The sequence below is a fragment of the Phodopus roborovskii genome, unplaced genomic scaffold, assembly GCF_943737965.1.
Source record: "Phodopus roborovskii unplaced genomic scaffold, PHOROB, whole genome shotgun sequence".
NCBI lineage: Eukaryota > Metazoa > Chordata > Mammalia > Rodentia > Cricetidae > Phodopus > Phodopus roborovskii.
Window position 1 is genome coordinate 12,990 of NW_026125157.1, and position 14,442 is coordinate 27,431.

The window sequence follows — 14,442 nt, forward strand, 5'->3', positions numbered from 1 at the left end:
TTTTTTTTTTTTTTTGTCTGCTTTGAAAGTCCTACTCCTAACCAAGAAGCTGTTAGTAGTAATTGATTCCTGCTAGGAAAGGAAAGTCAGTTCTTGCCAATGGAGTATCGCTGAGTTTATCAACCACACTCTAGGGCAGGCCCCACGACCCAGGAGTAATTGGACAACGCAACACAGATTACAGACTATTTTTTTGTTTTTATATATATGCATGTTTTGTTTAAGTATTTTTTTTTGTCTTAATAGATTTTGCTTTGACCTTCATGCCCCCCCCATCTTCCCTCCCTCCTCCTTCTCCCTTTCCCCTCTCTCCTCCCTTTTCTGATTTGGGAAAGAGGATCAGAACATGAGAGCATGAAGTTGGTTGGGTAGGGAGGAGTAGAGGATCTTGGAGGAGCTCGGGGAGGGAAAAGAATATGATCAACATATATTTTATATAAAAAAGAAAAAAATCAAAACTGAAGATTGTCTTGGTGGTATGCAGCTATAATCTTAACACTCAGTAAGCTGAGGCAGGAGGATTGTGAGTTCATGGCCAGTTTAGATCACCCTACTTCAAAGCTAAGCAAAACAAGACAAAAAAAAATAGCAACTAATAAATTTTCTCTACTAGTTATTAAAATATCTGCTTACTATTCAGTAGTTTGACTATAGGTGTGTATAATGTATTTCTTGGAGGGATATGAAGCCTAACAAATGGTTTTGAAATGTGAAACTTAGGGTATGGCTTTTTTTTTTTTTTTTTTTTTTTTTTTTTTTAAGATATTAGGATATGTTCCTCATCTACAGTAAACACAGTGGATCTGGCCAGAAAGATGAGTCAAATGCAAAAGAAAAAAACAACTATATAAGACTTTAATATGTTGAAGAAACGTGTTTATATATTTACACTTAGAAAAAAATATGTCAAAGCCATGGGATTTTTGTTGTAAAAAGTTGAGTTTACTGTATTGCTGTCACAGAAATAAATCACTTACCTGTAAGAAAAGTGATCCAGCCTGAAATAGTGAAATCTCAGGAAATAACATACATTTTTATTGTAGACATTTACACACTTTGTCCAGTATGTGTTTTATAGTGATTCGATTAAGATATTTGTATTATTATTTTGATAACTTTAGTTGCTGTATTGGGTAAAAAGACAAAATGAACTTCTAACTATGTTTTGCTTTGAACTAATGATATTAAACCTTTTAGATGAGGCAGAAGGAGGAGATACACAGAGGAAAACAACTCACAAATCCTCATGTGGAACTTCGTAAGTATACAATAATACTTTTTCCTTTTTTAATTAATTTATTGTTTACATTCCAATGCTAGTTCCCCTCCCTCCTCTCCTACCACTCCCTCTTCTCCCCCCCCACAATACCATTTTGTCTAAGGACAGGGACTATATGTGTAATTTCATTCTAGATAAATGGACTGGTTTTGTTTTGTTTAAATTAGTGTTAGGTGTTGGTAAGAGTTTTATTTAATTTATAAAACCTGTACTACTTATTTTCTTGATTTAATTATATTGTAATATATTTATAAATTATACTTTAATTTTTAAAATTTGAATATTTTCTTGCTATGTAATTGAGAAACACAGAGATTGACAAACTGGGGATGATGTTCTTGCCCAGCACGCTTTTCGCCCTGGGTTCGATCCTCAGTGCCATATGGCCATGTGCTCATAAAAGATGATGTTTAAGAATAGCTTTAGAAGTACAGTGAAGAAAATCTGTAGCCACTGTAAAAGTAGAGCACAGTCTTATATTAGAGTTGTTCAAGATAAGTAAGAGTGGCCAGTTGGTATTCCCTGATACTGTTAAGCTCACCATTATATAATTGTGATTGACCAGATTTACTTCATTATGAAAGATGCCTTCTTTCATAATGTGTTGGTACTTGGAGAGAGAAGAGATTTTTCTGTTTATATACCTTTTGTCCTCTCCTCTTTCAATTATCTTTGTAGAATTTTCGGATGCGAATGCCAAGTTTTACTGTCGGCTGTACTACGTAGGAGAATTCCATAAGATGCGTGAAGTGGTTCTGGGCAGCAGTGAAGAAGATTTCATTCGCTTCCCTTTCTCATTCATCACCCTGGCAGGCCCGGGAGGCAAGTCATGAGCTGCTTTCTATGCCACTGAAGGTAATTCTCTTTACTCGCCGTTTTTTACCTTGAGACAGTTCACGAAGCACTTGTGTATTAGCTGTTGGCAAACAGTGTTCTCTCATTTCTTTCTGTTCCCGAGAAGAGCCATAAAATCTTAGAAGACTATAGGCTCAGACGTAGGTCAAATGCTTGCTGATCTCTTTCTAATTCTGAGTTTTCCAAATGTATGTAGAAACTACATTAGTTATGTAATATCCCTGTGATCCAAATATCTGATGGAGACAGCTTAAGGGAGAACAGGTTTATCTTGGCTCATGTTTCAGCTCCTGAGTGTTGGCAGTGGGAGCATGTGGTGGTTGGTAGCCATTCACATCACCTCAGACAGGAAGCAGAAAGTGAGGCAGGAGTGGAGGGAAAATAAATAATCTCTGTTTTCCAACTGTGACCCACATCCTAAATGTTTCACACCTCCCCATAGTAGTATCCTATACTAAACAAGCTTGAAAACATGGGACTGGAGGGGAATATTTCAAATTCAAACCATAGCAAACAGCTTGTGGGAAACTTGGTTGGGTGCCACAGAACTGCTAATAGAAAGGTAATAGCAGAAATGTTTGGCCAGAATATTCAAAGGCCAAGTTCTTTCCTACACAGGCTTACTTAATGCATAATACCCACTGAACACAAAATTATTCAGGAAAGTTAAGATTTGTGATTTGATAAAAACTTTAATAACTTTCAAGAGTTACTAAAGTAGCATTTTCTTTGACAGTTCTAAAAAGTAAATGAATTCATGCTGTGAATTTAGATTTGAGGGTAGATTTAAAAAGTAGATGTTCTTGTCCATATAATCTTTAGGACTCCTAATATTTTAATTGCGAATTGCTTGCTGATCAAAATTTTCACTATTGGTTAAAAAAAGTCTCAGAACAAAATAAACAGGTGGTTTGGGTTCTCTGGAATGATTTCACTTTTACTTTAGAACAGACAATATGTATTCTGGTGAATAAATGTGGCATTTCTTCCTTGTAGATGATAGATTCATTTTGAAGCAAATGCCCCGCTTGGAAGTCCAGTCTTTCCTTGACTTTGCACCACACTACTTCAATTATATCACAAATGCTGTTCAACAAAAGGTATAAATCCTTAAGTCTTGGTTTGTAGTTACAGTTCATTGGGACTTTTATATCCTCAGTTCATGACAAAAGCTTTCTCTGTGCTAAGGTAAGAGCAGGGCACACCTGGGACTCTCTTACACTATTGCGATGTGAAGGAATGGAGAGTTTCTTACCTCTGCCATTGAGCAACCATGTAACCTTAAGCAATTAGCTTTTGATTGGTGTATACATACTTACACACACACACACACACACACACACACACATAAGTTAATTGAGACTATTAGATGTTCATCTAATGAATTTTTTTTTCTTTTTTATTATTTTTTTATTTTACACGTCGATCCCAGTTCCCCCTCCCTCCCTTCTCCCTCCCTTCCTTCGTCCTTCTTACCTTCTCTCCCCCCTCACATTCACCCTGACCACCCTCCCTTCCCATCCCCCCATCCCCATTCCACTTGTAGGGCTATGCTATCCAGGTGGGGTCATGTAAATCTGTCAAGTCATTTGAAGTACGGACTAGGACTTCTCTCCTGTCTCTAGATTAAGGCAGTTATCCTTCCATGGGGGATGTGTCTGCAAGGTCCTTTTGTGCACCAGGAATACATCCTGGTTCCACTGTCTGAGGTCACTTAGACTGCTCAGTCCTTCTAGCTGAGACCCATATTCAGGGGGGTCTGAGTCAGTTCCATGCTGGATTCCCAGCTATCAGTCTGGGGGTCGTTAGCTCCTCCTTGTTCAGGTCAGCTGTCTCTATGTGTTTCTGCAACCTGGTCTTGTCCTCTTTCTCTGCATCTGGATTCTAGTTTGACTCAATGTTTAGTTATGGGTGTTTGCTTCTGTTTCCAACAGGTGCTAGATGAGGGCTCCATGATGGTGGATAAGTTAGTTGTTGATCTCATTATCAGGGAAGGGCATTTATGTCTAGAGACCTATACGACTGACTCCAACTAACATTATGACTTATATTTTTGTTGAGAAATGGGAAGGTGCTTCCCTTAGCTATCAGGGAAAACAGTGGCTTATGTTTGCCCACTTGCCATTGATAAATGACCGTGAATATTTTATGAAGGAATTACAAGGGATTTTTTGGGGGGGTTGTTGTTAAGTAATAATTTATTGCAGATTATTGGGAGAAATAATATCCATGTGATGATAAAGTCTTTTAATTTGAACTGCTGTGAAGGGCTATCCTGTTATACAATTTATGGATCTACCATTGTTACTGGCATGCATTATATTCAATTGCAACTTCTGACTTTGAAGAATTTCAAGTACCTGTTGCTGGTATATCAGTAGATAATCATTCTTGGCTAATACATGGATAAACCAGATACTATATGACTTAGAGATAATCTTATTTTGGTAATAGTTTATTTTGATCTCTTTTTGATTAGAGGCCCACTGCTTTGGCCAAAATTCTTGGTGTTTACAGAATTGGTTATAAGAACTCTCAGAACAACACTGAGAAGAAGTTAGATCTCCTTGTCATGGAAAACCTGTTCTATGGGAGGAAGATGGCACAGGTGAGATACTGGACTGTGTGAAGCGCTCGACTGTGAGGACCCCTTGTAGTTTGGTTCTTGAATATGTATATAGTAAATTTGAACAACAGCGTTTGTTAGTCAACAGTGAACATTTAACTTATTTTTGGAAGAAAGAAAAATTAGTATGTAACTCATTGTAAAATTTAATATTTTAGAATCAGGAGGCTTGTGGATTAAGAAGGAAGTTGTTCTCATACCTTCTTAATTTTAAAATCAAATTAGCTGAGCCCTAGAGAGATTGAGCACCTGCCAGTCCTTGGCTGTTTTATGTTGGTTTAGGTGTTGTGAGAATGTCATTTCTACCTGCTGCAGCTAACTAGGCACCTCTTCTAGACTTCATAGTGCTTTTTGAAGTGCTGCTCCTTGACCTGAGAATGTCTTTGTATGAGAACGCAGGCTGAGCTACACTGTGTGCTTTATGTCTGCTGCTAGCTGTAACATCTTCATGAGCCAGGAGTAACTGGCTAACACTGGTCTGTAGAACACACTCTTGGATGGTTCTACTCATTGAGTTCTTTGACATTCCTACTTTCCAGATACTCTGAAATTTATGTTCTCCCATGTACATTGCCTTAAATAATTATATAGAGTTTTAATATTTTGTTTCCCAAGACTATTTGTGTCTTCTTTCATACTGTTAAACAATCTGAAACTTAATATATTTTAAAATTGGTTACATTGACAGATTAGTTCTGAACTGTTCTATTGAATACCAGTATATTGTTTTATATGGTACAATTGTATCACCACAAATTTAATGTATCATATACTATGTACTTTTTATATCATGTTTCTATCACTCTGTATTTGTGATCTATATTAGGAAAGTTAAAGTTTGAAATAAAATTTAGCTGTGTATATTATAGTAACCACAAGGAATCTTTTTGCCTTTTAATTGCACTAATTAACTATAGGGGCAAATTTGCACATCAATGATAAAGACTTTTTGTTTTGCTAGGTTTTTGATTTGAAAGGTTCACTTAGAAATCGAAATGTAAAAACTGACACTGGGAAAGAGAGTTGTGATGTAGTTCTACTGGATGAAAACCTCTTAAAGATGGTTCGTGACAACCCTCTGTATATTCGTTCCCATTCCAAATCTGTGCTGAGAACTTCCATCCATAGTGATGCCCATTTCCTTTCGAGCCACCTCATTATAGACTATTCTTTGCTGGTTGGTCGAGATGACACTAGCAATGAGTTGGTAGTTGGAATCATAGGTAAGTCAATAATTGTACTCACTTAGAGCTCATGATTAAAACTAGAGTAAAATTTCAGAGAGTCTGCTGAACTCATGTAGTATCATAATCACTGGATATTTTTGGAAGCTTTCATTTATAATTTCAAAGTTCACAAACAAGTTTTCATCTAGTCTGTTCTGTTTAGTTTCTTAATTTCCAAAATATAAATGAAAAAGTAATGATAATTACTTTAAAAGGAGGCTCTGTGTCAAGATTTGTAGGAATTAACCAGAGTAATGTGGGGACAGCCCTTTGAACAGCAGTAGTGAAAGTGTCATAGAAATAGGCATTGTGACCTTCTGGCTTATGCTTATGATAGCTTTCTGCTCATGTTGCCCCCGTTCCATCCCTAGATTATATTCGAACATTTACATGGGACAAAAAGCTCGAGATGGTTGTGAAGTCAACAGGAATTTTAGGAGGCCAAGGTGAGAAAATGTTTAAACTATTCTCATATATTCCTTGAATTTTTAAGATGCTAAAGCATGGTAGTCAGGTATGGCGGTTTACTGTAATTCCAGTGCGTAGGAGTCTGAGGTAGGAGCATCATGATTAAGACCCCCTTTTCTACACACAAAACCAAACCAAACTAATATGCTTGCTCTGATTTTCAGAAATGACTTTAATGCGAAGAAGTATTTAAGTAGGGAAATACTGGGTTTATGACAGAGGTTTTCAGAGTAAGAAGTTTTTAAAAAGCCAGAGATTCTGAATAAAAGATTGTCTTTAAGTAACACTTGCTATCTTTTCGATTCTGTAGTTCATTCCTGAGTTTAGAAATCTCTGAGCTCAAGAGAAGAACTCATGCAGCTATATGGCTGTGTGTGTGTGTGTCTGTGTGTCTGTGTGTGTCTGTCAGTCATAGCAGACACCCTGCCTCCACTCTCAGAGAGTGCTTTGGCATGTAGCAGTTTATGGTTTGTTAAGTCAGTTGCCCAATTTGTTTTTTATATGTACATACATTTAAACAGTTTTATTCTTCCCTTTTGTCTTTCTATTATCTTAGGTAAAATGCCAACCGTGGTCTCTCCAGAGTTGTATAGGACTAGATTTTGTGAAGCAATGGACAAGTATTTCCTGATGGTGCCAGACCACTGGACAGGGTTGGATTTGAATTGCTGAAATCGTGCAGATGATTTGAAACACTGAGAAGGAAAGTGGATCTGAGCAAGAGACCCAAACTCTATGACACGTTTTATTTCTTTGTCTCATATACCACTGAACACAAAGGCCTTTCAGTTCTGTGGACTGTTCAGACTGTCTTTAGACTGTCCATAATTGTGGGGTAAAAGCTCCATGGATTGTACTTTGCTTCTGTTACTTGAAATTAGCTGCCTGTAAATCGGGAAACTGTACAAAGTTAGACAGGATCTTTTTAAGGGGCTGCGATTAGAGATGAATGAATATGTAGAGGTAAGAAATTGAGTTCTCATATTTACTAACTCAATTGTGTGAAGAATAAAGCTGTCTGATTGACTGTGTGGTCGACTGATAGATTGTGACTATCTGATAAATTGTGACTGGTAGATTGTGGCTGTCTGTCTGGTAGACTGTGGCTGATACAATCTGTCAGTCTATGTAGTAGATTGGAACTACCATTTGGTAGTCTGTGGCTGTCTGGCATCACATTTTATACTTTTTCCCTGAGAAGGCAAGTACAGACTTGCTTAATACATTTTGTTTCCTATGTAGTAACTTTGTGTTTGTTCTTATAATTTCTGGAAACGTTAGGAAAAGTCTGATTTATCAATTGCCAGTTAAACAGAATGGTGCTTGCTTTGTTAGGAATTTTGACTGGGAATCCTGCCATACTCTGTATTCTCCATCTTACTTTGTTTTTAACTGTGTTTTTAACTGTGTTAACATTCTATCTTTTCTGTGGGTGATGAGAGCCTACAACTGTTAGCTTTAAAGCCTTTCTTAGGTCTTTGTAAGGAGCTTGTTTAAAACTTCTCTGTAATGTGCCAAACAGCACTCAGACCCACATTCTGAGTTTCCTCTCATTTTGGGGAAACAAAATGAGCAGTAAGTGAATATATAGTCACTGAATCCCTAAGTGAATAATTAACAATGATTTTTTTTTTTCTTAACAGTAAAAGATAGATTAGAGCCAATCCAAGAAACTGAGAAGGAACTTTTTTTTAATAGTGGGAAAGTATCTTTCAATACTTCTAGCAGTTCAGTAGGGAACCGTTTCAGTGTGGATATTCTCATTTTTAAGTTTCTCCCACACTGAGCAGGGCTGCTGAGAGATGCTGATTGGTGAAGTGCCTCCCACATAAGGACCCTGTTAGTAGTCTGCAGTTTCATCTGAAAAGTGGTCAGGGACCCTGGACTCTGAGGACAGGCTCTTACCCCACAATGGTGCCCATGTCCTCTTGGCTTTTATGTAACAAGGATATTTGGACATTTATAAAGTTGTAATAATTCCATTTTTTCAGATTTTCTCTAATAGCACATCAATATTAAAAAAAAGAGAGAGAGAAAGATTGGGTATATTTTGCTATGTAGGATAGTCTGCACCCTAACTAGGCACAAGTTTGGCAAGTTTGCTGTAGAGAATGAAGCCGTTTGTTGCTTATTGAGAGCATGACTAGTTTTGAACTCAGCAAGTTGAATGAGGTCTTATGTCTACCTGATGTTAAGCCTTGGCCTCATCAGCCTTGCATCTGTGCCTTGTGAAGGTGGACCAAACACTACGAGTCCAGTTGTGATATTAGAAGTCAGTAAAGGAGTTGTACCGAGGTGAAGATGGCACGGAACACTTATTTTCTGTATACCCAGAAACAAAGACTTTTGTGTCTGGTTCGAATGCCACCTCTGTTTGTGTCTGTTCATTTATTCTGTCTGTTTGGTTAGGGCTATGTCCTCCTCACTCTCAGAACTAGAATGATGCCTTTTCCTGCTGTTTTTCTTGTTGGTTTCAGTACAGTGCACATAGCTGAGCTCCAGGGCAGTAACCTCCAACAGGACATGGCATCTCCATCCTCTCTTGCCCCTGACTTGGAAAGCAGTTTTGCTTTTAAAGTATTGTTGCCTCTGGCATTTTGGTGACTAAATTTTCTGAGGCAGAGTTATTGCTTTGAAAGCTTGACTTGACCTTTTAAAATTAATGCCAAGCTGGTGTTAATGAAGGGGAAACACACAATTGAACTATTTTGCAAGGTACAAGTGTGTGACTCCTGGCTACTTGCATTTAGCTGCTACCATGTATATGTATGTATAGATAGTATTTGGAGTGCTTTGAATTGAATGGCTGTTGTCTGTCCTCTTGAACTCTCTGTCATGGTCTAGAGACTATTAATGTTGAAAAGTTGTGAATGAGGAAGAAATCACATGCTCAGAATATAATATGAATTCCAAAGTAATTGATAGCAACATGAGAGAATTATGTCAGCATGTTGCTTTGTATAAAAATCTTGTTTATAAATATGAAGCTTTTTGATAACATAAAATTTTGTTTAAAAAAAAAGAAGAGACTTACTTTTTTCCTTTGTACCTGAGGGAAGAAAGGAGAAATAAGCTGTTGTGAGCCCTTTGTAGTCCACTGAGGTTTTTATAGCTTCTCAAGGTTTCCTACGGACATCTGAGCATCTATGTGAATAATAGGGTCATTCATGCCAGCATTTGGCTTGTATGACACCTTTGTGGCTGATGGTTTCTTGGCACTTTAACCAGTGGGCTTCTTGGCAATACCAAGAAAGGTTATCAGCTTGTAGAAAGTTAGCTGTTTCAAGTGTGAAAACTGTTGTTAGTGGGCCTGGTGAAGTCTGACCAGGACATTCATACTCTCAAAGTGACTTAGCAGTATTTAAACATCTAGTGCAATGCCCTTTTTGGTTGGTTTTGTAACGGTGCAGTATATTATAGGAAAAAATGAAAATTACAATCATGAGCAGTTTTGTTAATGCTGCTTTACCAGTTTTGTAAAAGAAATGTACATAATGTCTTTCATCAACAAATAACATTGTAATTTACAGTAGCATCCTTATTTAATATGAAAACTCAATATTAAAAGTATTGAAATGTGAATATTTCTCTAACTTTGTTTCCAACTGTTTTATATGATTGACATTATTTAAAGATAACTACCCTAGCCTTTTAGAGACTTGTACTGTAAATAAAGAGGACATACAATAAACTGGAATTTACTTACTCTATTGAGTTTTGGATCTGTTTGAAGAAGCTAACAAAGTGAGAGGAAGTTCTTGCCAGCTTGTGTTCTTTTGTTCTTTTTGTTCATTCTCTTCTCCTTCTGTTTCCAGTGGGAGAATTTCAGTTTTGCATTCTGACCAATAATGGGCATAGCTGTATGGTCCTTCCCATTCTTCCTGTTTTTACAAGGAAGGGATGCCCATTTCTACGCAGGATCTGCAAATTGTGTGAGTGGGTGGAGCTCTATCTTCCATTACTTTCTCCTATGAATTTGAAGGCAAATACTGTACTGACTGAAGTTGAACCCATCTCAGTGCTGCTCACAGTTGTGGTCCCAAGGCCATGAGAACCACTTTTGTCTGGAAGATGGAATAGGAGCTTGCCCTGTCCATTCCACACATTGATGGGGTGTCATCATCCGGTGTTATATCTTATTTGGGGGACATGGAGTTCATTTTGGAGCTAATGCTTTGGGCTTTTGTTTTCTGTGTTGGGAGAAGACCTTTTTGCAAAATGGCATGACTGGTGAGTACTGGAAAGTTTGGGTTTCCAGCACTGGGAGACGGAATAGTAGATCAGCTCTACAGTCTCTTTTCTCTCTGTTTCTAATGTGTCCTTTTTTATTGTTTGAGAATTTCGTACATGCATATAATGTGTTTTGATCAAATTCACACCCCCTCCCTGTTCTCTCCCCTTCAATTCTTTCCCATCCTCTTCCCAACACCTTTCTTGCAAATTTCCATGTGTTCTGTTTTTAAACCCACTGAGTCTACTCAATGCTGCCTCTATGAACATGTGTGTTGGATAATCTCCTGCATTGTGGGTAGCCTCCCACAGACCAGATCACTGAGGCAAACAGATTCTCCCTCTCCAGCAGGCTTCAGAAGTCTTTTTCTACTTGTTTTTGACTAAGGATTAGGAACTTCTGACTCAAGAATATCTCAGCTCCATAAAGAGGTTTGAATGGAACCTTTCCTAGCCAGCAAAGAGTGAAGGCCATTGAAGGCCTCCTGTGACTTGAAATGCAAGTGTATGCCAGCTCAATGGTATGGTACTTCCTGCCAAACCTGAAAGACCTGAATTCCCATTCCAGAAACCCCCATAGTGGAAGGAGAGAACCCATTTCCTGCAGGTTTTCCTCTGACCTTCTGTGTATATGCATAAAAAAGGACACTAGGAAAAACCAGTCAAGGAATTGGACTTAAATTGCAGGAATTATTCTACGGACTCTTCTAAACATCTAAATACCCCGAATAGGAGACATGGTTTGGCCCTATGATAGCCATTCTTGGTTCTCAACTTGATTACACCTGAAATTAACTTAAATCCAAGCAGCTGGCCTACCTGTGAGGGATTTTTCTTTTAATTAAATCTTTTGAAGTGGGAAGACCCACTTTTAATCCAGATCTTTTGAGCTTGGGAGATCCACCTTTCATTTGGGCCACACCTGCTGGTACCCTGTAGAAAGGTATGGAAGGAGGAGGCTCTCTCTTTGCTGGTTTGTCCCCTGGCTGGCAAGTTCATTCCTCCACTAGCATTAGTGCCTACTTCTTCGGGGTTTTGGAGTTTTGGTGTATACTGAAGAGCACCTGAGACATCCAACCCTGTGGAGGATGTCTTAGGTGGCCCCTATAATTATATATATAAATATATATTTATATAAAATTAAAAAGAGAGAGAGAGAGAGAAGAGGGGGAGAGAGAGAGAGAGAGAGAGAGAGAGAGAATGTGCCATTTTTGGTTTTGTTCCTCTAGAGAATCCTGACTACAGACACTTTTTGAAATAATTTTGACTGTCTTAGGCCTGTTGGCGTTTTAAAGCTTTTTATTTCTATGTTAGTGTTATGGGGATTCAGGTAAATGATTTAGTACACTCAGGTATATATGAAAACTAACAAAGGTCACTCATGTACAGTTATAAAGGACATGGCTTTTACCATCTGACAAAGGCCTGTACCTTTTGGCCAGCAGACTGGGATACTTGAGAGCTGTTAGAGGAAGATTAGCACTGCCACTTGCAAAGTGGAGATTCCTTCTCCTCACTCTGTTCAGTTACCCACCCTGGTAAAGGGAATAGGCTGAGGCAACAGCTTTGCTTCCATACTCTCCCTGTTTGTTTCCTTGTTGATTTACCACTTAGGCGGAAGAATCACAATGCGCTAAGTCCTGACTGTTGTAAGAGATGCTCTTTTAGAAGATGAGGCAGGTTGTACAGAATGGGCGTGTAAGTGCATACTGAAGCACATGAACATTTGTCTTCTTCAGAATACTTTGTAATCATAGTCTTTAAATCTGATCAGGTTTGGAATAAACAATTCAGATGCCCAATTTTTTTTAGAAATGTTAATTTCTTGGACTGATGAGATTGTTCATTAGGTAATCATGTTTATCACCAAGCCACACAACCTTCGTTTGATCCTGGACTTACAAGGTGAAAGGAAGGAGGAAATTGACTGGTTTTCTCACTTCCACGTGTGCACTGTGGTACATGACACGTACATGTGCATACCCCCCCCACACACACAATAGATGAGTGAACAACAAAAACAACAACAAAAAAACCATGTTAAGTAGTGTGGTGCGAATGACTAATCAAAACTCACCTTGAGTTTAGTCCCCATTGTGAGGTACTAAGAAATGAGAGAGGACTGAAGAGGTAATCAGGTCACAGATGCACACATCTCACCAATGGGTTGATCCATCAATAGATGAATGAATTATCCTGGAATAACTAAAAGGCCGGTTTGGGTTTGCCTTTTTGTGCTCCCCTCTCACAGTGTGGTGTCCTGTGCTGCATCAGCCCTCTAACTCTGTAAACATCTGAAGAGTGTCACCAGAGGAAGCCCCTTGTCTTTCCATCTCCTAGCCCTAGGAACCCTGAAGTGACTAAACGTTTATTCTTTATAAATTGCTCAGTCTATAGTATTCCAGTTTTAGCAACAGAAAACGGTCTGTGACTGTAAATAATGTATTGCTTGAAAAGGAAACTACCAAATACCTACAAATAGGAAGGGATGGTTATATTAGCTAAGGTCTATCACCTAAGAAACCTACTGTGAAATTCAGGGAGAACCGACAAGTTAGTCAATTACCGGTTTTGGTGACTGTGACCATTATACATCCATAAAAGAAAGGCTCATAGGCAGGCCTACACACAGAAAAGGTTTGCCTTAGGCTGGAATGGAAGCTGTGTGGTAAGATGGAGACCCAGAAAGGAACTGACAAGGCGCACACACAAGCATGTTACTTCATGTCCACAGTACTTCCCAGGAACTGTTTTTGGAGTTGTCTGTTGAAAGACTGCCTACCTTTCCCCATGTAAATCAAGATTCTTAATTTGTTAATCTGTAAATAAAAGCAGGACAGTAATATTACTGTGTATCTTGTTTCCCTGATTGCCACTTTGCTGTTATGTTGGGAGATTCAACTTGATAGCTTTCATCTTTAGAGCATTGGCTGTTCTGTGAAACAAAGAGTTGCTGTCAATGCTCTTCCTGCTCAGAGGATTGGAGAACCAAGGTATTTGAACAAAATGAGGCTGCAGGGATGGACAGTGGCCACTAGAGGTCACTAACGCACTTGTTTCTAGGATTTGCACATTGGCGTTTCAGAGCAAAGGAAACCCTAGTAGGCCATGGGCAAAAAGAGCCTGTCTCCCAGTTCTTTTTCTTTAGCATTTTGTTCTCACAAATTTCCTCTTTCATGTTGAGGTGGAAATTCCAGATGCTAGTTTGTTATTTATAAAAACTAAGCCATTTCTAAAAAAGTTTTTTTGTTTCCCAGCTCTAAAGTACTACGTAATTTATAAGTGTGTGCTCTCTATAGCATTGAAATATAAGATCCAAGACAGTTTGTGAAAATGAGTGGACTTTATTGTGATGGGAATAGCTCTACCTACCTTCAAGATATTGATTTTAATTAGAGTTAGTGTTAGCATAGTAAAATGCTCTCCTCTCCCCGAATTCAAAGGATTGATCATTTCAAGCTAGGCGTGTGAGTTTAGGGAACATCTACAGTTGTCCCTTGGTAACCCCTGAGGTTGTTTCCAAGACTCCCCTACCTCAGCAGGTAGCAGACTACTCCTTAATGGCTTGGTGCTCACAGGGGAGGATCTCATGCTCCCTTTGGCAAAGTGACTGCTGTATAAACAGGCTGCTTCCTTGTAGTAAACAGTGGCAGGAATAATCCATATGTATGTAGGGCAAACACAAATAAATTTTACTAAGTGTGATGTGTGGTGTTTGAACCCTCGAATGTGGAATCTGCAGACACAAAGCACCTGCT

The 14,442-nt window shown here is 38.5% G+C and overlaps 1 protein-coding gene across 1 annotated transcript; it reads left to right on the forward strand.

The window, feature by feature from the left end:
• The first annotated feature begins 1,197 nt into the window (after positions 1–1,197).
• On the forward strand, positions 1,198–7,149 carry LOC127226274 (1-phosphatidylinositol 3-phosphate 5-kinase-like). The gene is made up of 7 exons (XM_051190178.1): positions 1,198–1,258; positions 1,958–2,101; positions 3,131–3,234; positions 4,614–4,742; positions 5,722–5,983; positions 6,358–6,432; positions 7,011–7,149. Exons 1-7 carry the CDS (start codon positions 1,198–1,200, stop codon positions 7,124–7,126), a joined length of 891 nt encoding a protein of 296 aa, XP_051046135.1. The 3' UTR covers positions 7,127–7,149.
• Positions 7,150–14,442: the final 7,293 nt, after the last annotated feature.

Coding starts and splice junctions, on each gene's coding strand:
- LOC127226274 (XM_051190178.1), top strand. CDS start 1,198: ATGAGGCAGAAGGAGGAGATACACAGAGGAAAACAACTCACAAATCCT. Junction 1,259..1,957: donor AAATCCTCATGTGGAACTTC/GTAAGTATACAA, acceptor TTATCTTTGTAG/AATTTTCGGATGCGAATGCC. Junction 3,235..4,613: donor CAAATGCTGTTCAACAAAAG/GTATAAATCCTT, acceptor CTTTTTGATTAG/AGGCCCACTGCTTTGGCCAA.